This window comes from Erpetoichthys calabaricus, chromosome 18 (assembly GCF_900747795.2).
Source record: "Erpetoichthys calabaricus chromosome 18, fErpCal1.3, whole genome shotgun sequence".
NCBI classification, from domain to species: domain Eukaryota; kingdom Metazoa; phylum Chordata; class Cladistia; order Polypteriformes; family Polypteridae; genus Erpetoichthys; species Erpetoichthys calabaricus.
Window position 1 is genome coordinate 50,618,504 of NC_041411.2, and position 27,173 is coordinate 50,645,676.

Genomic DNA, 27,173 nt, shown 5'->3' on the forward strand with positions numbered 1-27,173 from the left:
ATATTAATTAGGTAATACCTTTGCATGGCGTTTGCATGTTCTCCTTGTGTCTGCATGGTTTTCCTCCGGGTGCTCCGGTTTACTCCCACAGTCCAAAGACATGCATGTTAAGTGAATTGGCGATCCTAAACCAGTCCTAGGCTGTGCTTGGTTACGTGTGTGTGTGGGTATGTGTGTGTGTCCTGCGATGGACTGGTACCCTGTCCTGGGTTTGTTCCCTGCCTTGTGTCCTATGCTGGCTGACATAGGCTCCAGCAGATTGGCCCTGTTCAGGACAAAGCGGGTTAGAAAATGATTGACTGACGTTACTTTAAAGTCGTCTCTATTAATATATTGAGGGAGAAAAATATTAAAAAATATTTTAGAAGAATTGTCGACGGGCGCTTGGACCCGGGGAGGAAAAAGCGTTGGAGGCGGCGCGGCCACCGCAGGGCAGGGTGTGGACGAGCTTGTAGTGCCAGTCGAGTGAGTAAGAGCTGTGCCAGTAGTTCTAGGGTCTCGAAAGCTGTGTTGAGCTTTAAGCCGTGCCAAAAGAACGCAACTTTTGCAGGTACGTGGATAGAAATATTGTTACATGTCAAGGCCGTTTGGGTCCATGTCATTCATGTAATGTAAATATTTGTAATTGTTCGGCGAGGCAAAGTGCTGCGCAGAGAGTGCTGAAGACGAGGTGGGAGGGATGCGGGCCCAGGCCCTTCACTCTGGGTGCGCCTCAATGTTTTATGCATCTTGGTGCCGAGGAAATAGAACAGTCATGGGCCTGCGAAAAATACACTTCATAATGGATGAAAACTAATTAAATGTTTTATATGGCTGTCGGTGTATTTTTAGTTCGTCTCAACTCGTAGTTTGTTGACATAGTTATAGTGGTCAGTTAAGTTCTTGAAATGTGCAAACCCATCTGAGTCTTTTAGGATTATAGTAGTCCGCTTCATTATTTTCGTGTAGATGCATTTGACAGTTTTTGATTTCATGGCCCAGTCCACTGCTGTGTTGCGCACTTTTCGCCATCGTTTCGTCAAATATGTTCATGCACTAAGTGGTCCTGAACTATTCACTCACTGCCTGTGTGCAGACGTCTGCTTGCGGTTCGAATTCCGATCCGATCAGTGTGTGTTTGCGGGTTTAATATACAAAATCTAGTTTTACTAACACGTAATAAAGGTGTCGGGCGAGTGGGAAAAAATAGCTCAGCATAAGTTGAGTTAGGGTTTGCGTCTTGATAGACTGGCATCCCGTCCAGGTTTGGTGCTTGTCGTGTAAAAGCTGTTCCCCGCGACCCTAAAATGAGATTAAAAACTGTTTAGATTATGGAGGCATGACAAGAGCGGGGTCTCTGGGCGGGATTACCGACTCCAAGATTTATTTCCGGATGTGCAGTATAATGCTGGTATTCTTTCTTCCTGTGTAATTTTTTTTTTGTTATTTAACAATTCCTATCATATGTTAGCTTTACAAATATATATATTTTTTAAATTATTCGACATTGGTATGGTTAGTATTAGTCAGCCTTGTGCTGTCAGAAGTTTTACTGGTTGGTCTTTCATTCCATCTTTACTCTTGGGTGTTGGCGTAAACCCTTCATTTTTTGTCTCATGCCTGTGTTGCTCAGCCTGTTTGCTTTGGTTAGTGCACCACACCCGCGGTATCAACAAGTTAAACCTTGCCCCCACAATTTTTTAGACACACCCTTTTGTCATGGTGACAAAAATACAGTATCTACAGTAGGAGTGGAGTAACCTTCACAGTGTTGCCCTTAAAATAGTTTTGGACAGCTGAAATTTATGGCCAGCTGCTGTTCTTGTGTATTTGTATTGTATCCCATGTCAGTTGAAATGCCATTAGCTAATATACTGGTATATTTGACTTTCATATCGGGTCCATTTGGTAATTGTGTCAAGTTTGCACATTTTCTTCATGTCTCTTAGGGACCTGAAAGTTTCCTGTCACATTTCCATGCCTTACTTCTGAAGGTGTCTGTCAACTATAAATTGGTTCTTTATGAGTGTGTTTGTGTGGTCTGGCTGTTCTGCAGAGTTATTTCTCATCTGGCACCCAGTCCTGCCAAAACTGTGGCAGGCTTTCTACAACCGTGTTACTGGATTAAGTCTACACAGAAAATCAGTGGATGAATGTTTGAAATGAGCAATTGAAATGAGCATGGTACAGTTGATCATTGTAGGCGGTTGAACAGCACTACAGAGTATGATTCTAATAGAGCTGGAACTATTTCAAGGATAAGTTCAGTATTTTTTAAGTCAAAGTTATTGCTTAACAAACATGTATATATGCATCTGCCATGTGAAATTGTGTTTTTAAAGTTATTTGCTTTCAAAAATGGAAAAAAAAAAAAATGTGTGTCCTCACTGGTGCTTTGCAGTCTATGAGGCACAGAGGAGAAGCTTAAACACCAAATCCTTCTATTATAAAATATTGATCCTTGTCTTGCAGTTATACACACATTGTAAAATAGTTTTGAACAGAAAAACACCAATATTATAAGATTCAGCCATTTAAAAAAAAGACCAGCTGTGTACGATAGCTTAGCACTTAGTCTTCTCATGTAACAAACTTTTAACCCACCTGGGGGATCGTTTCCTCCCAACAGACCAAATCACAGAAAAGTTTTGATTCTCCATGGTTAGTTTTATTTTTATTTTCTTCTGTATTTATGTGAGAATTCGTACATACAAATAGAAAATATTTTATCACGAGAAAAATAGAATCAGGAATAGGCAATAAAATTAGTTTTTCCAGATCCCTTTTTTCTTGCCAAGGTTATGTCAGAAATACACAGCAGTTGTCTTGTCTTTTAAGCTATTCCTCCGCATCCCATACCCTCCACTGTAAAGTTCCAGAGTGGGTTAGATGTTTGTTTTAAATTTATAGAAAGCACTTAACTTTAGAACAAAATTCCATGCGGCAACTGCATGTGCTGTATGTTAGTGAAGACAGTTGCTGCAAGCAGATGAAAGCTCTGCACTTTATCTATAGACAGATGTGGCACAGTATGTGTTTATCCATCCATCATCCAACCCGCTATATCCAATCCCAGCCAACATAGGGCACAAGGCAGGAATCAAATCCCAGGCAGGGCACCAGCCCGCCGCAGGGCACTCACACCCACACACCAAGTACACACTAGGGACAATTTAGGATTGCCAATGCACCTAACCTGCATGTCTTTGGACTATCAGAGGAAACCCACGCAGACACGGGGAGAACATGCAAACTCCACGCAAGGAGGACCCGGGAATCGAACCCGGGTTTCCTAACTGCAAGGCAGCAGCGCTACTCACTGCGCCACCGTGCCCCCCGTATGTGTTTATTGCAAGGCTTAATACAGCCAAGCTGTCATCAACTAAATCTTTCTCCTCATTCATTCAGTACTTATGTTTTTAACTTTTTGAATTCATCTTGGGTCTCTGATTATTATAAAACAGAAATCTGCATTAAGGCTTTACTCCAATATAATATTAATTAGGGTTTACTTATGAGGCAGCAGTAATACAAATGGCTCCTACTAGATGAAGATGTGCAGTGTAATCATGTCATTAGGAGAAGGAAGAGATTCAGGTTGTGTAAGCTAAATGGCAAAGTACCTCTGACTTACTGTGTGTCACTGAGTAAGCTACTTAAGCTGCCTGTACAAATATGCATTAACAATGGTATCTTTATCTCATAATTTGCCTTGAGTGATTGTACTTGGTACATATGCAATAATAATAAAGAATTCGCCAGGTGGCAAGGATATTCTTAAACTTTGGTGAAAGAATGTAGTTAATAAAGTTTAAATCATATACAGTAATCCCTCCTCCATCGCGGGGGTTGCGTTCCAGAGCCACCCGCGAAATAAGAAAATCCGCGAAGTAGAAACCATATGTTTATATGGTTATTTTTATATTGTCATGCTTGGGTCACAGATTTGCGCAGAAACACAGGAGGTTGTAGAGAGACAGGAACGTTATTCAAACACTGCAAACAAACATTTGTCTCTTTTTCAAAAGTTTAAACTGTGCTCCATGACAAGACAGAGATGACAGTTCAGTCTCACAATTAAAAGAATGCAAACATATTTTCCTCTTCAAAGGAAACAGAGAGTAAAGCAAACAAATCAATAGGGCTGTTTGCTTTTAAGTATGTGAAGCACCGCGGCACAAAGCTGTTGAAGGCGGCAGCTCACACCCCCTCCGTCAGGAGCAGGGAGAGAGAGAGAGAGTTTGTTTTTCAAACAAAAATCAATACGTGCCCTTTGAGCTTTTAAGTATGCAAAGCGCCGTGCAGCATGTCCTTCAGGAAGCAGCTGCACACGTCCCTATCGTCTAGGTGTGCGAACAGCTCCCCTGCTCACACACCCCTACATCAGCGCAAGATAGAGAGAGAGAGAAAGTAAGTTGGGTAGCTTCTCAGCCTATCTGCCAATAGCGTCCCTTGTATGAAATCAACTGGGCAAACCAACTGAGGAAGCATGTACCAGAAATTAAAAGACCCATTGTCCGCAGAAACCCGCGAAGCAGCGAAAAATCCGCGATATATATTTAAATATGCTTACATATAAAATCCGCGATGGAGTGAAGCCGCGAAAGGCGAAGCGCGATATAGCGAGGGATCACTGTATACCCGTATTTATTTTCTGTAGCCCCTTTCTGTCTTCAAAACCATCTGAAGGCATTCTAGGGCATATTTACAAGCTCTTTGATTTTATTTCATGTAGGAAACAAGCAGGATAAGTGACTTCCTCAGAGACAGGTAGTGGTGAATCATACAGTTGGTGAGGATTGTAATCCGGCTTTGGAGTTTGAAGTCCCCATTTTTTAGCCACTAACCTACACTACTTTAAAATTAATGTGTTTATCCAGAAGATGTTTTGGTTAACGTGAGAAAGAATGAGAATTTTGCTTCCATGCTATTTTTCCCAAATATCTAGTGGCTTGAGTAAACTATGTGCTCTTGAAAACTTGGTGTAGTCTAATGAAAAGTCTATGTGTTTGTTGTTTGACACCAGGCCAAGCCTCCTGCTCTATGATCATTTCAAGCCTCAGGATGTAGACTTTGAGTCATAAATGTTTTTAAGCAAATACATTTATTATTATCAGCTGTCATTTTGCTGCCACTTGTATTTCTCTGTTTTAATGTTAGTCAATATTGGATCATTGAGGCTTTTTGAAGTACAACTGTTTAAACTTTGTTTTCAGTTCATGAAACATTTTGTTCAAATTATCACTATGATAGGTATGATTTGAAAAAGACATTTGTGACTTTCATGAACCATTGGTGGAATAGGGAAATTTTAAAGTAATCTGCTCTTGCCTTTATCGGGTTGATTGAACCTTTAAAGGTTCATAGGTTCAGGAGTTGAATGTGTATTGGCATATCAGGCCAATGGAAAAACTGTTTATGGGTTCTCCAGAGAAACTTAGGCTTTAAGTCTTAGGCTTGCAGTCTCTTGTGTTTTCTACTATGACAGCAGTGCTGTTTTTTTTAACCTAATTTATGTTCTTTTTCTCAGCTCTCTGCCCATTCTGGAATTGCATTTATCCGAAAATGAATGCTATGGGATTGCTGGGTGGCCTGCTCAAGGCTGTTGGGTAAGCGATACTAAGTGCCTTTTCTTAATCATGTATAGCAAAATGCTCACAGCACAACAAGTGTTTATAGAGCATTCACCAGCCACTTCATTAGTTACACCATGATGTTAGTACTGGGTTTGACCCCCTTTTGCCTTCAAAACTGCCATAATTCTTCATGGCATAGATTCAACAAAGTGCTGGAAACATTCCTCAAGTATTTTGGTCCATACTGACATGATAGCATCACACAGTTGCTGCAGATTTGTCGATTGCACATCCATGATATGAGTCTCCCATTCCATGACATCCCAAAAGTACACTATTGGATTGATTTCTGGTGACTGTGGAGGCCATCAGGGTACAGTGGACTCATCATCATAATCAAGAAACCAAAGTGCCAAAGTGTGGCAAGAAAATATCGTCCACACTGTTACACCAGCCTGAACCGTTGATACGAGGCAGAATGGATTGATACTTTCATGTTGCTGACACCAAATTCTGACCCTATAATCTGAATGTCGGAGCAGAAATCGAGACTCATCAGACCAGGCAATGTTTTACCAATCTTCTGTTGTCCAATTTTGGTGAGCCTGTGAGAATTATAACCTCAGTTGCGTGTTCTTAGCTGACAGGAATGGTGCCCGGTGTGGTTTCTTGCTGCTGTAGCCCATCTGCTTCAAGGTTTGATTTGTTGTGGGTTCAGAGATGCTGTTCTGCATACATTAGTTGTAACAAGTGGTTATTTGAGTTAGTGTTGCCTTTCTGTCAGCTCAAACCAGTCTAGCCATTCTCCTCTGCCGCTTAATGAATATTTTCCCCTTTTCACACCATTCTCTATAAACTCTAGAGATGGTTGTGTGTGAAATTCCCAGTAGATCAGTAGTTTAAGAAATACTCTGACCAATCCATCTGGTATCAACAACCATGCCATGCTCAAAGTCAATTAAATCACTTTTCTTCCCCATTCTGATGCTCGGTTTTCTTGACAATGTCTACATGCCTATATACATGGAGTTGCTGCCATTTGATTGGCAGATTAGATATTTGCGTTAGCAAGCAGTTGAACAGGTGTATCTAATAAAGTGGCTGGTGAATGTATGTTTACTATGTAGACCACAAACTACAATTTGCTACTGCATGGGCCGCACTCTTGTGTTCTACTAAATAAGGCAAGATGTAGAGCATCATATTAATTTGTTAATTTCTGTAGTTTCTTTAGAGGATAGCCTGTAGTAAATGATCCTTTTTGTACAAGCCCATGTATCCTTCAGGTGTGTTTTAACCAAATAAGACATTACCTACTGCATGAGCTAGCACTGGGGCAAACAGAGAAAAAGAATAATGCTATTAATCTGTAGCGGTAGTTCTCAGATTATGCTCTGGATCCTGTTAAATATAGAGGGTTTAGTCATGTGCTATGTTTAACTGTATGTTTATTGGGTTGGTTTTGCTGTAGAATTGCCCAGTGGTGTGTGTGGGATGCATTGTATCCTAAACATTCTTGTTAATTTCTTATTTCATTTATTTTTTTTTTAAATAAAACATTTTTGTTATTACATACACGATTCCAGCGGACTCTTGAGGATCATGTATTCTTTAACAATATTTGTATGCACCTCTGTATGTTCATTATCAATTAGAGCATTTAAGACAGATTGCATACAAGAATCCTACAATGAGTAAGACATGAGAATTAAGTTAGTTTTTAGTAACCTGCCTTCCATGGTAAATATATAATACTGTAGTGTCATTAAATCTGTTAGTTTTGTTCTACATTTCGTTTCCTATTATGCAGTTTGTAAACTAGCTCTGGATTGATTATTTCATTATTTAACTTCTGGCTCTTTAAAACTCTGCAAATGTAAAAATGACTACTGAATTTTTTTTTGTTTTTCAGAGGTGTAGACATTAACCAGTTCATTCCATCTCAGCCGGTAAGTTTTGTACTGGGGTCCAATCCTAGTAGTCTTCACACAGAGTTAAGTATGTAGTTTGTAACCTGAGTTATCCACTGGAAAATAAATGGTGAATGAAGCTGCTCATCAGTCACCACCCCCAAGGTTGCATACCGCCAAGCTGTACAGAGATGGGGTATTGAACAGACTGGCTGGCCAGGATCACAAGAAGCTCTGTTTTTGCCAGGTTGAGCTGTAGATGGTTGTCCTTCATCTAGGTTGAGATATCAGTAAGATACTCTAGTTCAGGGGTGTCGAACTCCGGGCCTGGAGGGCCGCAGTGGCTACAGGTTTTAATTCTAGCCCTTTTAGTAATCAGTGACCAGTTTTCACTGCTAATTAACTCCTTTTCCCTTCATTTCAATAGCCCTGTTTTTAAGGATTCAGTCCTCTGAATTGATTTGTTTCTTCATTAAATGGCAGCCAAACAGAAATGAGACATGAAACGAGCCAACAGATGACCAGCTAAACTGGGATTTCAAACCAATTTCACTCCAAACACTGTCTTACCGAGAAGCTGATTCTTGCTGTTTATTAAGCCCATTATTTAATTCAATGGCTTGTTGCTGCTCTCATTCTGCCACAGCAGATATTTCCAAATTTGTTGATTTTTCTGTTTTTTCAAAGAACATTGCCAAAATGTTTTGGTGACCTGAGAGATCAACCTTCGTGAGACCTTCGCCTTTCTTTATTTTCAGATATTGTGTGATGGGCACAGGTGAGCTGGTCATGTGGTGGCTTGTTTGATGTCTCATTATTGTTTGGCTACTAATTAAGGAAAAGGAGACAATTAAGGGGCCTGAGTCAAGTTAATAAAAACTAAAGCAAAAGAAATTAATTAGCAGTAAAAACGGCTCACTAATGAAGAAGATGGTTAGAATGAAAACCTGCAGCCACTGCGGCCCTCGAGGACCGGAGTCCGACACCTGTGCGTCTAGTTGATACTGTATTGTCCTCCAGAGGGAACGACAAGTACAGCTGTGTATAATCCACATAGCCCTGATAAGAGAAAACATAGTATTGGATGATGGAGCCCAGCGAAGTGGTATATAGAGAGAAAAGTAGAGGACCCAGCACTGATCCTTGGGGTACACCTGTGAATGTCTGGTGAGCCTTTGACAACTCTCCTTGTCAGGACATGCTGTAGGATCTGCCCTAGATGAAGGACTCAAACCATCTGAGAGCAGATGTCAAAGAGGGTTACAAGAATCATGGTTGACCATGTCAAAGGTGGAAGAGAGATTTAGGAGGACCAGGACCGATGACATCTTAGTGGCTGTAGCAAGTTGTAGCTGGTCAACCACCATTAGTAGAGTTGTCTCAGATGAGTGGTTCCTCTTCAAGCCGGGCTGGTTGGTATCAAGCAATCCATTCTGTACGAGGAAGGAAGAGACCTGGTTAGAAGCAGCACATTCAGTTGTTTTGAAAAGAAAGGAAAGGAGAGAGCGAGGCCTGTAATTGTTAACTTGATATGGATCGAGTGTTGGTTTTTTGAGAACTGGGGTTATCATATCAGTTTGAAGATGGTAGGAAATATGTCTGAGCTGAGTGAGGTGTTAATGATGTGTGTGTAATTTCAGGAATGAGTTAAGGAGAAATGGCCTTAAAGTGATGTGAGGGGATAGGGTCATGTGGACAGGTAGGGATTGGAGAGGAGGTTGGAAACATCAGTGTCGGAGAATGGCAAACTGACCACTTATAGCTGCCACCCTATCCTGAGAAAAGGTGGCAAAGTCATCAGTAGACGAGGAGGTTGGGGAGGAGGGTTAAGGAGGGAAGTGAAAGCAGAGACCAGTGTGTGTTGGTGGTGCTGTTATTTCTAGTCTGATAAAGCTTTACCTTAGCATTGATGGTGGCAGAAGAATAGGATGTAAGCAGGGACTGATACTTACTCAGGTCAGTCTGAGCCTTTGACTTTCTGATTTTTTTTTTGGCTGCCCTGGATTATGGAGTTTTTCAGAAAGCCTTTGGGTGGTGGGTCTTTTGTGTGCAGGCCTGGAAAAGAAAGGATAAACACTGTCAAGACAGGAGGATAAAGTCGAGTATAGTGTGTCTATGGCAGTGTTGGTGTCGAGAGAGAAGTGGTCAGGAGGAGGGAGAGCAGAGGAGACAAGGAGAGTGAGAGCCAATTAGAGGGGGCCAGAATGACTAAGCCATGGAGAGCATTTTCGCCTGTACATTGGGATACACAATGCTCTTTATGAAGGATGCCCAAGGATCTTTTATGATCACACGGAGTCATGACCTCAGTTTTACATCTCATGCAAAGAATGGTGCCATGTTTACAGCACAGTGTCCCCATCACTGCATTGGGATCCACATTCAGATGTGTTATGGTAAGCACAACCTGCTGGTCTCAACAACACCTCGTCCAGCAGCAACCCAAGGTTTTCCTAGATGGTCTCCCACCCAAGTACTGGCCAGGCCTGAACATGCTTAGTTTCAGGTGGATGACCTCTTCTGAAATGCATGTGGTATGGCTGTTAATTACCTCTTGCACCTTACTTTGCAGTCCATCAATGAATATATTAACAAAGGCATATTATTTGTCCCCACAACCTTTTTAGCATATTTCTCAATAACCTTTCCCAGTAATCATCAGGTTGTTCTTCAGACTTTTGCATGCAACTTTTTGTTTTTCTCTAGTCAATTTTAATAGGATACATTTTCCTTCAACTTGTCTGACAATTCAGTGAACCCAATTATTTGAAAACAAATCCCTTATCTCTGTATTATCATCTAGCCATTCATTTAATTTACCTTTTAATTGATTTCACAGACCACATTTTAGAATTGCCATCATTAATTCTGTCGTATCTCCACATGTTGGCCCATGTGACCATGTAACAATTTCCAAACCATCTAAAAATATACTTACATTGTTTTCTTGATTTCCCAGTTCCTTTATTATCTCCTGAAGGTCTGAAGAACTTTAGGGCCTGTGTACTTCAACCACTATATCCCTTCTGGCAATATCAGTACTCCTAGCAGGAAATCACCTCAGTGGAAAATTCCTAGCCTCCCTTGACACAAAGATAATATTTAAAGATGAAGAAGAGAAAAGTAATGTAGGATATTGTGCTTATCTGCACGTAATTGTTGCCATTTTGCAACAAAGTCAAAATTAATACTGTAACAAGAACCAGGATAGAAAGACCAAGACACACACACAGAATGAGAGTTTAACAATGAATGATTCTAACATTTGATTTACTTCCTAGTTTAAGATATTGTATTTCTGCACAAATGCACTGTTGCACGTCTTCATATCAAAAAAGGGTAAGCTAAAGGGTATATGTTATTATCATTCAGTTACTTGCATTAACTCAAAAATCTGTACTCTGGAAAGATTTAAATGTCCTGATAATGTTATTTTAAACTAGTGAATAGCCCTTTAAATTAAAATGCATCATCCTCCTTTGTGAAATTATTTATATGATTAGATATGTGATGCAGATTTCCTGTAGTTGGATGTCCAGTGCTGAAACTAATACTTGTTAACTAGCTGATGCCCGCTGTAGCATATGGCGGTGTAAGAATAGGAATGGAAAACGGCGAGAAAGGAATTCAGAAATAAAGAAGAAATAAATACTTCTTGAAAGACGCAGTGTGCATATAGAATTTCCGGCCAAGCAGGATTACATGTGAAAGTGGTAAATAAATCAGGCTTTCCAGATTTACATACTATGGCCATGGCATCCTGGTAGTTTTGTTGCATGTATCTTGGACTTCCTGGAAATGTGGACGGTAATATGATCATTTTGCCTACACGAACGTTGTTATTTTCAGCGTTTGCTTGCAGTGCGTCTGATAGTTCGACGTGCAGATCTTGTTGATGTAATCTGAGATAGTTGAGACACGCGCCCTCTGTTTTAACATACGCATCTACGACGTACTGTTGGAATAGTTTGCCACTGGAGTGCAAAATACTAAATGTATTCCTCACTGCTAATCTGTACGCGTAAAATTGGCATTGAGTAAGCCTTATTCGCTTGGCGGTTCTTTTATCGGGAACATGTTGTAAATCTTTGTGCCAGCCAATGTCTCCATAAGGGAATAAAAGTGGGTAAACCATAGGATTGCAATTCATATTGAGCATGAAAATCTGTTTACAGGAGTTGCCAATGGCATAGATGCAAATGTCCCTTTCGGCAGGCGTTTCGCCATCTTCTCCGACGAAAATCGCTGCAACATCGGTGTGACATGTCGTGGCATTGTATCGTCATAAATCCTGCCTAGGGGTTTCCTTGAAAACCATTCATACAGATGCTGTTGGATTGGACTGAGCGATTTCATGCATGTGTTTGTATGATTTAGTGAAGGGGTTGATGGTTCTGAACATAGAATCTAGCTGGAGAAGTACATTTTCGCTGCATGCAGAATTTGCTTTATTTTGTAAGCGTACTTTAGTAGCTTGCGCTGTGTCACAAACATACAACTGTCCATATCCTGGAGAGGTAGAAGTGTTAGCGTATAGTGGAGAGATTTGGTGATAAATTTGCCCGTGTATTTTAAAACAGTATGGTCCGAGGCCAGGAGGTTGGGTTATCTGTGCACCCATGGAAGCAAGCGCTAGAGAAGGGTTATATTCTCAAATGTGTTCACGATAATTTTTAGCTTCTGATGTTTGCTGTGTAAGAAGCTGTTGTAAAGACACAGGTGGCTCCCACAAGGGTGGTAAAGCTACTTTACCTTTGTGGCAGCACCACGAGTACTTGTTGGATGTATTACGCTCAGCAGGCCAGTATAGTGCACGACATGGAAGACGACGAATAGGAATCGAGAAACGCCGTGTCGGCTGCGTGTGGGCAGGACCGGTTTTGAAGTGGAAGCAGGATGAACCAGAAGAGAAATATATATGAGATTGTTTTTGGAAATCTAAATTGGTATATTCTATTTCTACTAAAAAATCTGTTCTCCTGATCTGTTTGTAGTTCTTTCTGGTGTTTTCCCTAGAAATTTTTACTAATGTGAGATATTAATTATGTTTATTCTCCTGTGGCATTGTTGGAATCAAGATAGCCTCTCTTAAAGAGACTGATTAAATAATAAAATAAGAGTTGTAGTAAATGACATGAATGTTTTTTTCCCCACAAAAACAAATACAAGTTTTAATTGAATTACAATAAAATCATGTCCACAAAAAGGCATGTACATTTCAATTGAATCACATTTTCTAAATTGTTATATTAAGTAGGAGGTCAGAACACTGGTCACATAACTTTATACATTAAATTATTCAAACGGGATGGAAATTTGCAGAAAAGCATTTGCTTTAGGGTCAAGGGGTATCATGTTATTGCCCAAAGGCAGTGCCAGTATGTTTTACATGGAAGGCATGTTGCATTTAACAAATGCAGCTACTGAAATGTCGAAACTCCTCAGATGTTGGAGCTGTTTCCATAAGTGAATTGCAGTGCATGACTAATTAACGATTATTTCCATTGTGATCCTAAGTTAGGTATTGTACCATGTATTGGAAGGTGAGGGATATTTTAGCGGCCAGTTGATAATATCTTAATAAGACAAACAAGTTCACAATGTGAAAGTAAACAAACAAACTCTGTTGTTGCAGTGTGGTCCATTTGAAAATTCTCAACAGTTTAATTAATTGAGGTGAAAGCATTGCAGCATCCAAAGTTAAAATTTAAAGGGTGAATAATCAAGTTTTTTTGGTGGGGCACCCATGAATTTCAAAAGCTGCTTCTGTTTCTGAATGAAGACCTTATTGACAATCTAAGCAGTCATCTGAGAGTTTAGACAATGCTTATTTGCTTAGTCAGTTTTGTTTCTGTCACTCTTAGGGTGTTTTGTACATTTAACAGCTTCTCACCTCTATGTTGTTTGAGTTACCATTTTTCATTTTCATCCTGCTGCAGCCTCCACCTCGACGCCCAACTGTGTTTGCAGAGCAGAATGAAAGTTCAGAGGAGCAGCAGTTCCGTAAATTGTTTCAGCAGCTGGCTGGTGATGTGAGTATCAGAATCTTGTTATAGGTAAAGACCCTGCTAGAAATTTTATAAGCAATTGTTGTCATACTCTCACAGATTTTGGTATTCTGGAGTATTTATTAATTTAGAAGTGCTGTATGCTTTTTTATTTTTAAATTGACCTATAGACATTTACCTGGTCCACTGTTTGGGTTACATTTCTTTGCAATATTGAACTGTAACTAACACTTGAGGCATGTCTGAGGTAAAGTAAAAATTCTACAAAAAAAAAAGGTCTGCAGGTGGAAGACTGTGTGGAGGCATGCAGCAGCCAGTGAGCTGGAGAACCATTAAGAATATAATAGAAACTAGCAGCTATATTTTAGTGAGCTTGATTTGTTGTCTAGTTACACTTTTACACTTTTTTTTTGCCCAGTTGTACTAACAGAAGAACTTGGTATGATTGTTTTAAATGGCAAAAATAATTGTGAGATACAAAGATTTAACTTAGTTTCTTATTAAGAGAATTGCAGTTGTGAAGTTTATGTGATCCTTTAAGATTTTAATTATATGTATTTTTCCCTGCTGTTTATTGGTGAAAGGACATGGAGGTCAGTCCAGCAGAACTGATGAACATAATGAACAGGATTGTTTCTCGCCGTGAGTAGCTTTTATCCAATATCACAGTTGACTTGTTCTTTACCTTGGTTGAAAATTTTTTTTAAAGAAATTCATTAATTAATCTTTTTTTCTGCATAGATCCTGATTTGAAAACAGACGGCTTCAGCATTGAGAATTGCAGGAGCATGGTGGCTGTTATGGATGTATCCTTTTAAAATTAAAAGAACTGCTTCCCAACATAGCCCCTAAAGTCGTTTAGCAAACTGATCAGGACTTATTAGTTGTATTTTCAAGTTGGAACTGGTACTACTTCAAAGAGTTAATATTCAACCCTCTGGCATTTTCTTTGTCCAAATAAGAACTTAAGATGTTTAAAAAGTAAGCAAGACCATGCAGTCTCAATATCATATCCAAATACCTTTGGAAAGCTGTCATGATGTCTGCTTCTGGACCTTTGTACTGAATACCACTACAGATCTTGTACTTCTTGTTCAGGTGGAACCTCCCTGTGACTAGAGAGAGCCAGCCTCCATCAGCTCCCTCTAGCAGCTCAGGCAAGGCTGCCCGTCAAATCTACAACTTCCATGCAGCTCTCCGGGTGTCTGAACAGGATACACACCAAATGGATGTCTCCACCCAGTGTACTGGGGAAGCACATGGTTCTGGGGAGCAGTTTTCCCCTGTCCATCTATTATATCAGCCTCCCGACTAGGAAAGGTACCAGTAAACAACTTGGTCAGGATGCCCGTCCACCCACATCCTTCCATTAAAAAGGTACCATCCATCCCAGCCAACCCATATTGTCCATTATAATATACACATATTCTTTGTATGGCAAATTGCATGTTAATGAAAACATACAACAATTCTCTACATATTTTAATGTAAAATAAACCTAACAAGAGAATGAAACTAAATGCAAAATAAAGGAAAACTAAAAAACAAATATTCAAAATCTGTTTTCATGTTGAAATTAATGTGGAAAATAAGATTAAGAACAAATTTGTTAAAAGGGAAACTACAAACTTGCAACAGAAGAAAATAGAGAAACAAGGATGTTCAGGGTACAGAATGCCTCAGTGAAGTACATTGTATCCTGGCATTAAATTAGAGTAGGAAAATAAACTTTATTAACACTAGAATTACCAGAGCCTACGATAAAACACGTAGATCAGTCCCACCTTAAATCGCTTCGTAGCAAATGCGTGTCAATGTCACACCCTAACGCGGGTTCTTTTTCTTCAGTTATATACTTGAATAGAAGTGCACTTGTTCTGTTATATTTGTAACTTTTTTGAAAGTGTTTATTTGATATTTGGACTTCAGGCTTCACACATTATAGACTTCATGTCTACATTTTGTCAATTATTACTAAAACATGAAAAACATATTTCTGTTTTAACGATGCGTTTACATATATTGTTATAGACACGGAACACACATGAAATGCATGTGTTCTGAATAACAATATAGTATTTATAAATGGTGTCATTTTGCTTGACTTCTCACTACAATACTAAGCAGCTGACACGCAGGTAAACAGACTTGAGCTGAGAAACTGTGCTGGGTGGGGGGATGTGATAGTGGGCTAATTGCTGCTTATTGACACATTTACAGGACAAAAGACGCTGACGGAGAGGTGCGAAGCGATTTAAGGTGGGACGGATCTACGAGTTTTTTCATAGGCTCTGGTAATTCTAGTGTTAATGAAATGAAAGATACAGGGAATCTCTGAGAAAAGTAGCGGTCATCATAGGCCATATGTAATATGTTTTGAATATTGGTGAAGTGGGCTCCATTAAAAAGCTACATCTTGGGGTCCTTCAGTTTGACATCCCTGCTTTAGTGGATTTCTAAAATATCAGTCCTTTTATATTTTATTAAATAAAATCAAAGGTCGTTATTACTGATAAAATATGTTCATGCTGAATTATTCATTAATATTATAGTACTTTGAAGAAAGAATCAAAATGAATTGAACAAATGTGCCCGACAAAACGCATGTTTGACATGTACATACTGAATGTTGTATGCCAGCATTTCTGCTGTGTGTTGACATTTTAAATATTTTATCAATTTGTAGTTACAAACATGTTCACTTTAGTCCCATCATGGCTTATTTTTCTCTTTCCAATGTTTCAAACAGTTTCTTACACTTTTATGTTTTATGTTACTTCCACTCGGCAGACGTATTTAGTAGCTGCTGTGGGTTCCTTTATGGTTTTTCAGCGTTTTACATTCGTCTCCCAGCTGGATTTTAACTTGCGCCATACTGATTATTAGACAGGGATGTTACCATAGAGGTAAGGCAGACTTTTAATACTCTTGTTACATGCACTACCAGCTCACACATCCTTGAATAGCGGCCAGTCGTTACACTATTTTAATTTGCTTTGCCAGCATAAAGGAAAACCAGAAGGTGCAGCATTCATGTGTGCAACTTACAACTGATAAATAAAACCAAAGTGTAACTAGCAAGTTAAATGCCAATCTGCCAATTAAGCATAATGAGCAAAAATACCAAGTTTCCATCCACTGCTGAAAAACCAGTGCAACACTAAAATGGCTCATATTCTTGGCAACCAAGGGCCAAAAAGTAGTTACCAGTTGCCTCAGAATGGTTGCCATTAGCAATCTGGCTTTTGTTAATGTAGAGCCCTGTTAATTATTTTCACTTTTTAGCATCTCTGAGACATACTTTTTGCTTACTTTAAAGCCTTATTTTTATATTGATTCGTGCTTATGTGCTCCAATGTTGGTGTTAATATATGCTTTGCTGTATTGTTTTCCATTATTTATTGAATTTTCATGGTACAAGTTGCTTTACTAATGTGCTTTTCCCTTGACTGAGCATTACAGAGTGACAGTACAGGAAAGCTGGGCTTCCATGAATTTAAATACTTATGGAACAACATCAAGAAATGGCAGGTAAGGTATCTGAGCCTCAGTAATACTTGAACCTTTGTACAAGTGTCAAGACGATTCACTTGGGAAATAGTTATGGTCATTTGGAGTAGTGAATAGCAAATTCCAAAAAATGCTACCTCCTATAATAGATATTACAGTAATTTAAGTAAATCGTTTCCTTGAAAATGTCTAAATTGCATTTTGTCTTCCTCAGGGTGTTTACAAGGCCTATGATGCTGACAGATCAGGAACAATAAGTGCAACAGAACTTCCTGGCGCCTTTAAAGCTGCTGGTATGACTATGAATAAGAATTGTTCTCTTAATCTTTGTTTATGAGGTCATTTCAATTTCTTTGCATCTTCCCCGTAGCATGCACCGAACCAGTAGGTATTTAAACATACATAACTTTAAAGTTAGGCTAGAGGAAGACCACCAACTACAAAGTGAGTTACTTCTGTAACTATATACAGTATAGATATAAAACTATGACTAAAGCACATTGCTGGTGAAGTGCATTGTAGCATTTTATGGATAGAATTAATCATTGTGGAAGGCATACAAAACATAAAAAGGAGCTATGTACAAAATGGTCAGCTTTAAACATTCTATAACAGCTACAGGCAAACAATGACCAGTGTATTTCTAAACTTTTAGCTTATACAAAGTTGTAGGATCCATGAGGAATAGCTTACAAATTTTGCAGAGCTAGATAATACCTAACAACAGTAATGGCCTTGGATAAATTTCACAGGTTACAACTGTTTCTTTTTGATTTTGGAAATAACTGATCTTTCATTTAGTTGTGCTGGGATTCCAATCTTTTCTTTGATTATTCATTACATCGTAATAAATGTTATTAAGTAAATTGTTACTGGACACTGGCAAACCTGGTAGAACAGAGGAGTAGACAAATATCTGAACATCTGGGGGTGGAGAAGTTGGGATTCCTGCCACATGCATAAAAGGATTATGACTGTATTCCAGGCATGGCTGCATCAGCTATACAGAACTTGTGGAAGGAGTAAAGATGGAAAGCTTGAGAGTTCCATCCCAACCTCCTCTTAGTAGGTTTGAGCAGGTGGTATACACAAACTGTTTATTTGCCATTTGGTGACACCAGTGACATGTTAGATGTGAATGAGAAGAAATTTTGTGTGTGCTGCCAAAAAAGAAATCAAGTATAATTCAATTCCATTATTAAAAGAAATCAATTCCACAGGTTTCCAACATGAAAAGGAGAAGCATACTAAGTTGTAATTGCAGAATTGTTGTATCAGTGTCACTCATTAAATAATGAATCATTGTACTGCAGCCAATGACAACTGACAACTTCTAAATCTTGTTTAGAAGGCTCTTTATTAGTTATGTGAATTTTATGTATTGTGCTGCCAACGGCCCCCTGAGTTAATAAAAAAAAAAAAAAAAAAAATGTTTTCACTTAACATTAAAAGGAGTCCGTGGTGTCAGCTTGCTGTTGATTTAGAGTGCTTTGAGTAGTGAGAAAAGCACTATATAAATGTAAAGAATTATTATTAAGACTGAGATATTCTTGCTTGAGTAAGGTCTGTTGTTCACATTCATAAATGTAGTTTTATTGCCAGTGTGTACTCAGAGGAGCATCTGCTCATTTTGCAGAAATGTATCTCTCTCCTGCTATGATACAATCAATTCATTCATGCTTTTTCATGCCAGCGTTTGAAAAAAATGATGCGATATTCAGATGTTTAGATCTAATTTAAGAAGTTTGCATAAGACGGCTGTATGCGCACCAAGGATAGATATGAAGGGAAACATCTTATAAACTTGCATTTCTGGGTATTGTGTCAGAGACTGTAATGTTGCAGAAGGATGCGGTGATTCATATTTTTTCTAGTGCCTTCTGCAAATTCCAATTTTTTCTTGAAATATTTGTTTAATGAGTTTTGCATTGCAAAAATCATTGTATAAGTATTTACATAATATTTAGGCGAACCACTAATGATGTTTATGCAAGGTGGCTGACATAAAATGGTAAACTCAGTAGGGTTAATTTAATGTCAGTCAATAAAATTATTTGCCTATGGGCTATCAGAATTATCTCATGAATGACAGCAACATCTTGTAAAATAAATGGGTATGATTGGGTAGGCCCAGACCATACTGTAGCTTCACACCCAAAGTATGGGTAAGGTGGAACAACCCTTACCACTGTATAGTACTTTATATCTGAATACATAATTTAGTGAAGCTTTGATGCATTAAATTGTTCTGGTGCCTCACAGCACCATGGACTTTGGTTCAGATTCTACTCTGGTCACTATCTTTGGGGAGGCTGTTTTTTTTTCTGAATAGTCAGAGTTTATGGTGACTGGAAACTGTAAGTTTGCCCTGTATTTGTGATTATGGGTGGTTATGCAAGTTTGGTGTCTGAGGTGCATGATATTCCATTCAAAGATTTTTCAAACCCAGCTCTTGAAGATTAATGATGAAATAAGCTGGTGCAGAAAATGGATGAATATAACGTAAAATGTCCTCAAACCTGATTTATGTAATGCAGGGTCTTGGTGGACTGGTGCGTGTACTGGTAGCACTGGGTGCAAAGTAGAAAACAACCGTGGACAGTGTCCTAAATGTTTCTAAATGTTGTTGGGTGCAAGACATGGCAACTTTTTTTACATTATCTTTATCACTATGTGCTTATCTATCTATCTATCTATCTTAACCCCCAAGCATCCGTGTTTGTCTCTTCCATTGCTGCTGGTCCCCTTCATTCTCTTCTCTCTACAGGCTTCCCTCTTAATGATGCACTCTATCAGATGATTATCCGGCGATACAGTGATGAAGGTGGCAACATGGATTTTGACAACTACATTGGTTGCCTTGTTCGGCTGGATGCTATGTGCAGTGAGTATATATTTGTCTTGCAAGTTAGTGCGTTATTATCGAGTTAAGTCATTAATTAATTTTAACACGAATAATTATTTTATCGCACTTTAACGCAGTTTTTGTTATTATTATTTTGGAAGCTTCAGTCTCGCTAATAATCGATAGAGATCAATGATCTTCTTGTTACAGTGCTTTTCGATACGTTTTTATTAGAAGTAAAGTTAGCTTTGTTGATTTGACCTCGATTCCCTGTGAGTGCATGAGTAGCGAAGAGCAAACAGCTTCTAAAATGGCATGTGGAGAGATACCAAAGTGAATGCTCAAAGCAAAGTAATCCGTGGATGACTTTTTTCCTATTATCGCTGAATCGGACTCTGATTTGTCGGACTCCGATTTTGATGCAAGTGATCTGGGGATATAGATCGAAAACGAAAGTGAGGTACCGGCATCAGCTGATCGGTCCCCAGCTGATCGTGGTGTGAACACGTTTGTGTAGCTGATGCACCTATGGCAACGTTCACCTGAGAAGACAGACGCTTACAATGACAGGAGGTACAAACCATATTGCGTCTCACTGCAACTGCCACCGCCACCCCTGTGCACCTGTCTCACAAAGACAGCCAGCCCACCGTGCATTCCTGCTGGTCATCGAGCTGCCCCCTACACAGTTGCTGCTGCCGCAAACTGCAAACAGGCGCTGACAGACTTTTATTTTGATTTATGTGTGAAACCATTGCTTTGTGCACTTTTCAGAAAACTGAGTTTTTTGGAAAAAATATTAACCCTCAAAGAGTTGCTACTGAACATAGACTGTTTATGCTGCTCCCTGATAAAAGAAAATGTTTCTGCTGGTATCTGTTCAGATAAAACTGAAAACAGATTTAGAAATGTTAACTTGCTATTGCTCAGAAGGTGCCTGTTATGATCGTGGCTTTGGACTCTGAGGGTATCTTGTTTTTTTTTTAACAAACTTGATAAAACGTTAATGCCCTGGCAGTGGCAAATATCTTTGGTTTTATATTTGATTTGATTACATTAATGTTTAAAATTTACAAGAAGTATTTTAACTGCTACTATGTAAAGGGAATACTGCTGTTAAAAATCACCTTATTTGTTTAAAGTGTTTGCAAACCAAATACACGCAATACACTACTTGGGTTCATTATTGAATTTTGCACATAACGTAATTGTTCTGATTGTTTGCAGTTAATCGCAGACAATCATGCGATTGATCACGATTAAAAATTTTAATCGCTGCCCAGCAGTAATTTTATTTGAACAGGTATGATTTTTTGGTAGCTATTACTTGGTGATTTATACAATGGAAATTCAAATCCTTTTCCCCAAATTAAAATTGTTTGGGTTTAGATATCTCATGTTCACTTTCTGAAAACTTCTTCTTGAGAAAATCTGTGCTTGCTTTTAAACTTATATATTTCTTTCAGGAGCCTTTCAGACACTGGATAAAGATCAAGATGGGACCATTAAAGTCAATATTCAAGAGGTAAGGAGAGCAGACACCATAGTGGCATTTGGCACTTATTGGTTGAGCCTGGCATGCAGTTGTAAATCTACATATGTTTTCATTTTAACTGGATGGTTGTATATTGACTTTTTTGTTTGTTTTCAGGATTTGCAGTACTTTGATATACAGTACAGTACACCATAGAATTCCTTGATTCATTTTGCTCATTGACAGTTTTTATACAGCACACTTCAGTGAGTTCAGGCTCAGAGTGTATTTTCAAGTGTAATATGTTACCAGAATGTTACCAGTCATACAGCATGTATAGAACCACACAAATTACATTAAATTTAGAGTAAAACAGACCCATTTCAATGGTTACTGCAAAACAATTATGAAATATAAAGTCCAATAACATTGTTATAACAGGCAGAGTCACAGTTATATATCCAATGACATTGATTAATGTCTTCCCTTGCACTTATGGGCATTCTCCAAAACTAAGTGCTGGAGCTTGCAATAAGAGTAAGAGTCATTTCTCTATTGTTGAACAAAAAAATCTCCCAAAATTTGTCAGTTTCCATGGGTAAGTGAAGTAGTAGCTTGACAGTTTAGCCTGTACAAAAAAGAAAAACAGAATAGATAGGAAGCAGTAATGGTAACAGTTTATTTTTAGATGACTAACATGCAGAGTTACATTTTGTAGACCATATCAGCCGCTCTAATCAGAGGGTTCTTGTCAAAAATATACTTTAATGTGGAGATCAACAGAACATCCCTTAGACAAGGAGAAGAAAATGCCCACAACTTTGTAGCCCTGCTTTTGAAGGCTCGGCCTTTCACAGTATCCTCTTATTTATCCTGGTAACCTTTAGAGATACAGTGTTACAGTCCTAATTTACACTTGAGTATGTATGAATTAACAGGTCCTCTGCTATTTAAAGGAGGGCAAATGACATTTTAAACTTTATACTGTATTAGAACATAAGAACAATCTAGATGAGAACAGGCCATTCAGCCCAACAAAGCTCGCCATTCCAATCCACTTAATTCGTCTAAAATAACATCAAGTCGAGTTTTGAAAGTCCCAGAAGTCCTTTTATCTGTCCCACTACTTGGTAGCTTATTCCATGTGTCGGTGGTTCTCTGGGTAAAGACCAAATTCCTAATGTTTGTGCGAAATTTAAACTTTCCAACTGTGTCCCTGTGTTTTTAAAATAACAGTCTTGACCCACCATACTAAGTACCTTCATAATTTTAAACATTTCAGTCAGGTCTCTTCTTTTGCTTAAACTGAAAAGGCTCAGCTCTTTTAATCTTTCTTCATAATTCAACCCCTGTAGCTCTGGAATCAGCCTACTTGCTCTTCTCTGGACCTTCCTTGTTGTGACCTGGAGATCAAAACTGCACATAGGACTCCAGATGAGACCTCACCAGTACTCTACATGTCAGGGTGCTATATGATGGAAACATCCATCATTGTCATCTCTTAACTATAACGAGTACAGCGAAGTTAATTCATGCATTTATTTTTAATGAAATTGACTTCTGCAATGTATTATATACAGCCTCTTGTAATCATTCTATTTGTTGCCTTCAGTTAAGTTAATGCTGCTGCATAAATAACTACTACAAATAAGAAATATGAAAACATAACCTACTTTCCAATGTCTGTATTATATCTTCCAGTTAAGTCTAGATTTAAAAGTCCTTTTCACACATAAAGCTTTAAATGGCATAAGCCCTTCTTACTTACCTGAACTTATCATTACCTACATACTAAAATGTACATTACCTTCTCAAAATGCTGATCTGCTAAAAATTCCAAAGCTCAGTGGGAGGTTGAGCTTTTAGCTGCAGGACCCTAAACCTGTGAAATGATCTGCCAGAATGTGTATGAAATGCCCCCTTTGTATTTAGATCCTGGCTGAACACCCATTACTTTAGTTTAGCACCCTCCGATTAGAGCTAATGATTAACGTTTAAACTCTGTCTGTCTGCTAGTCATTTATAAAAATAAATAAATACATGAATAAAGAATTAAGCAGAATAGTTAAACTTACTGACCATCCTTAGTTTTGTTTCTCAGAATCATGCTTTGGCATGTGATGTCAAGACTAAGTTGCCAGGCTGCTACTCCTGTCCTTAGTAAGTGAGACAGTGGCAGATTTGCAATCCAAGGATGCAAGAATGTAATCTTCGGATGAGACGTTTGAGAACTTGTATTTACATTGTAACAATGCACTGCACTTAAAGGATGAGATCTGAGACCCCCAGCTCAAAATGAGTCTGGCCAGGCAAGTCAGACTTGGCCAGTCTCGAACCATGTTAGGTTGCTGACGTTATTGTGCTGCTGAAATCCTCTTAAATAACGAAAGACAACAACAAAGTGAATGCAAATAATTAGTAGATGATAGTAGGAGAAATGAAACTACTGTGGTAATAATGAGAAGCACTTAAAATTAAAAAAAAAAAAAAAAAACATACAGTATATGTGTGTAAACATGAACCTCTTTAATGACAACACACTACACTCAGATACACTACTCATTTAACAAACGTCTCCCACTGTACCTTGATAATATATAATACAGTTTTTTTTTTCATGTATATGTAACACTTAAAGGACAAAGTTCACAACCACACAGTCCAGTCCTTAAGATAATGTCGGAATGGATTCTGATATTGCAAAATTGGCAAGTTGGCACCATACCCCAAGAAAAGAAAAAAAGGTCATTCTCGCCATGAGTTTCATGCAGGCACAGAAAGCAGCAGGAGGTTTGTCTGAAGTGTGTTTTCTGTCTATGATTCAATCCTTAATAATTATTTGGAGGTACCAAAGAGCAGAGAGACATGCAGACAAGTAACCAGACCATGTTTTGTTGCTGTCATACCGTTAAGAATGTGCCACTGCTTCATCATTTCATATAAGCTAATCTTACTTGCGTTTTCTTTTTATTGTTTTATATTTTTGCTTTTTTAAACATAGCACCAGATTTTAAAAAAGAACTTTTTTTGAGCAAGCAATATTTTCAAATTAAAAATATAACATTTAAACCAGTGTCGAAGTTGGCCCTGGGGAGCCATAGTGGCTGCAGGTTTTAATGTCAACCCATTTACTAAATAACTCAGTTATTCCTGTTGAGACACTTCTTGCTCATGCAGTAATTGTGTCGTGTGTTAAGATTTCCCAAACTTAGTTGCTTATTTTAGTCATAAACATCTCCATCCACTGTTTTAATTACTCATTATTAACAATAGGATGCAAATAACAAAGGGTCCAGCAGTTCTTCATCGGACGGCTTTCCATTTACACCTGTGTGTATTCATCGTGAACTTTCTGGTTTAATAAAATATTTGGAAGGAAGCTGAAGAGAAAAAAGTGATGGACTGATAATTACTTGTCCTCTTCAGACTATAAATCATTTGGATAATACACTTAGAAAGGAAAAAAATCTATTAGAATGACCTGACATGGCAGAATGTAAACACTAGCAAGCCATAAAATTAAATAAGAATTGTTATTGGCAAGGATTAATAATAACAATTATGATCTAAAATTGTAATTATGTAATGTCTTCCCCATGCTCAATGCACTTCAGAATGGTACAAAAAGATCAAATAAATAACAATGGATACAAACAAACATCAAATAATAAACACCAAAATGTAGATTAATACATGAAACACAAAGCTGTGAATTACAGTAAGAAACAATAAGCAGGAATAAGGAATAGAGAAATACAAATTATTAAACAGAAAATAATTTATGCATCCTAATATGCAGGAATATCAGTGTAGATACTAAATCACCCATAACAATGACTGTCTGCGAATGGAGTTATTTATTTAGTCACATCACCTTAAAAAGATCCATTGTATTTTGGAAGACAATAAAGAAGAATGAGTAGTAAAAGATCCAATTCTGTTATCTGTTTTGGAATGAAACACTCTAAGGACAACACTCACTAAATGGATATCCTTTTGATGTTCAGTTCAGATCTAACAATTGCGGTCAAATCGCTGCCCTCCCTGTATTTCAGATGAGTGTAATATAGAGAGACTGAAAAGCTCAATATAAATATGAAGAATTATTATTATTTTTTATTATTGCATTCTAATGAAGCAGTCGGGTAGGAACAAAAACATGCAACTACTATGCCTGTCCAGGACCCTCTTTGCAGAAGCTCAATTAAAGAACTACAATAAGTGCTCCCAAAACTGTTGAGAATGTACAATGTTGTTTAACAGTGCATAGTGAAATTCTGCACATACTGCTCCAGACTATCATTAGAATGCATTTCTTTAATTTAGAACTTAAAAAGACTATGTCCACACTACTACAGTTTCATTTAAATGAATGGCATTTTTATAAGAACATTGAGCACCATCCACATTAGTGTTTCACATCATTTACAAAAGTATCTACATCCAGTCTAAAATGACTGAAGATGCATATGATGTAGACGTTTGCCTATACTGGGCATGCACGCATCTGCAGAAAAATCCTGGAAGAAATGGGATTTATTGGGAAACTGCAGCGACCGGTAGATGATGTGCCTATTGCACAAGCATGCCGCATTCAAACTGTACAAAATGCAATTTAGATGCTTACAGGTAGGCAACACAACAAGCACCATGAATAACCAACTCCTGTATGTCCAGTGTGTTGGAATATGGTTTTCTTCTGAGAAGGGTGACCACTCAGGGAATGAGACACTCTGATGAGAAGGATCTTATCAGCGAAGGGCTATGTAATAAGCACAAACAATTCAGAGTGCAATTAGAATCTGCACTTTTCAACGTTTTCCCCCATTCACATTGCAAAGCTGAGCCGTCGTTTTCAGAAGTATACAGCTCCTCAGAGTGTTTTCAGAAGTCTCCATTTCCAGGGTTAAATACACCAGAGTGTAGTGTGGAGGAAAAGTAAAAACAGAAATTAATGTCTGTGTTTTTAAATGAAAACATCTTGGTGTGGACATAGCCAACGTTTCTGGAGTTGATGGCCACTTTTAAGTGATGGTAATGCCACTTGCTAGTTCTTGAAATGGACCGTTGTCTTTCCTGCTAACACTGCAATTCACTCTGTTTTCATCTGTATATATTCAGTGTGAGAAGTTACGTAACTGTTGCTCATTGCTGTGAAGTAAGTGTCCACCGTTTATTTTGTTTTATTTTTTTGTGTAGTGGCTGCAGTTGACCATGTACTCTTGAAGAAGAGAAAATACACAGCAAATGGACGAAAGAATGAGCCGACTTCAAAAAAGAAGCCATGATTCTTGCGTCTTGAGCTGACTTGTCATGGACTGCCTCTTTCTGTGCTTTTTTTTCCTTTCTTCGGAGTGCTACTGCCTGTGAGGGGCACCTTTTCTCACCTTCTCTTATTCTCTCCCTGTCTTGGCTTGATCATTCATTTTATAGCTGTTGCCACAGGACCTCCACTTGAGTGGGTGCACAGGGCAGTCAGTATTCTGTTACAGAACCGTACAGCTGTCCTATTTTGGAATGAATTTAAAAACAAATTACAATAAATCATTTTAGATAAAATCCATTGTGCAGTTGGTGCTTTATCCTTTTACATCATAGCATGTTTTGCTCAAGTTTTAAAAGAAACAGTAAGTATTGTATATGACTTAATCACATAAGCAAAATAAATACTTTCAAGAGGGTATATACAAAAAGAGGGGCTCTGCAGTATTTATCAGATCAATATTCAACAACACACAAAATAGACACAGGCATAAATAGTAAAATAAAACTCATTCACAGTTTCCTCATTTTGGTTGAACAGTTAAGAATATTCCTGTGAGTTATGGAACAAAAACCAAGGTAAGATTTAAATATTTGTTACATGTGGTT

At 38.3% G+C, this 27,173-nt stretch overlaps 1 protein-coding gene across 1 annotated transcript; it reads left to right on the plus strand.

Moving 5' to 3' along the window:
- The first annotated feature begins 383 nt into the window (after window positions 1-383).
- On the plus strand, window positions 384-26,861 carry LOC114669231 (calpain small subunit 1-like). The gene is made up of 11 exons (XM_028825428.2): window positions 384-550; window positions 5,510-5,588; window positions 7,468-7,504; window positions 13,405-13,497; window positions 14,058-14,115; window positions 14,215-14,279; window positions 16,936-17,004; window positions 17,198-17,276; window positions 19,751-19,867; window positions 21,295-21,353; window positions 26,502-26,861. Exons 2-11 carry the CDS (start codon window positions 5,545-5,547, stop codon window positions 26,526-26,528), a joined length of 648 nt encoding a protein of 215 aa, XP_028681261.1. The 5' UTR covers window positions 384-550; window positions 5,510-5,544; the 3' UTR covers window positions 26,529-26,861.
- The last annotated feature ends 312 nt before the right edge of the window (window positions 26,862-27,173 follow it).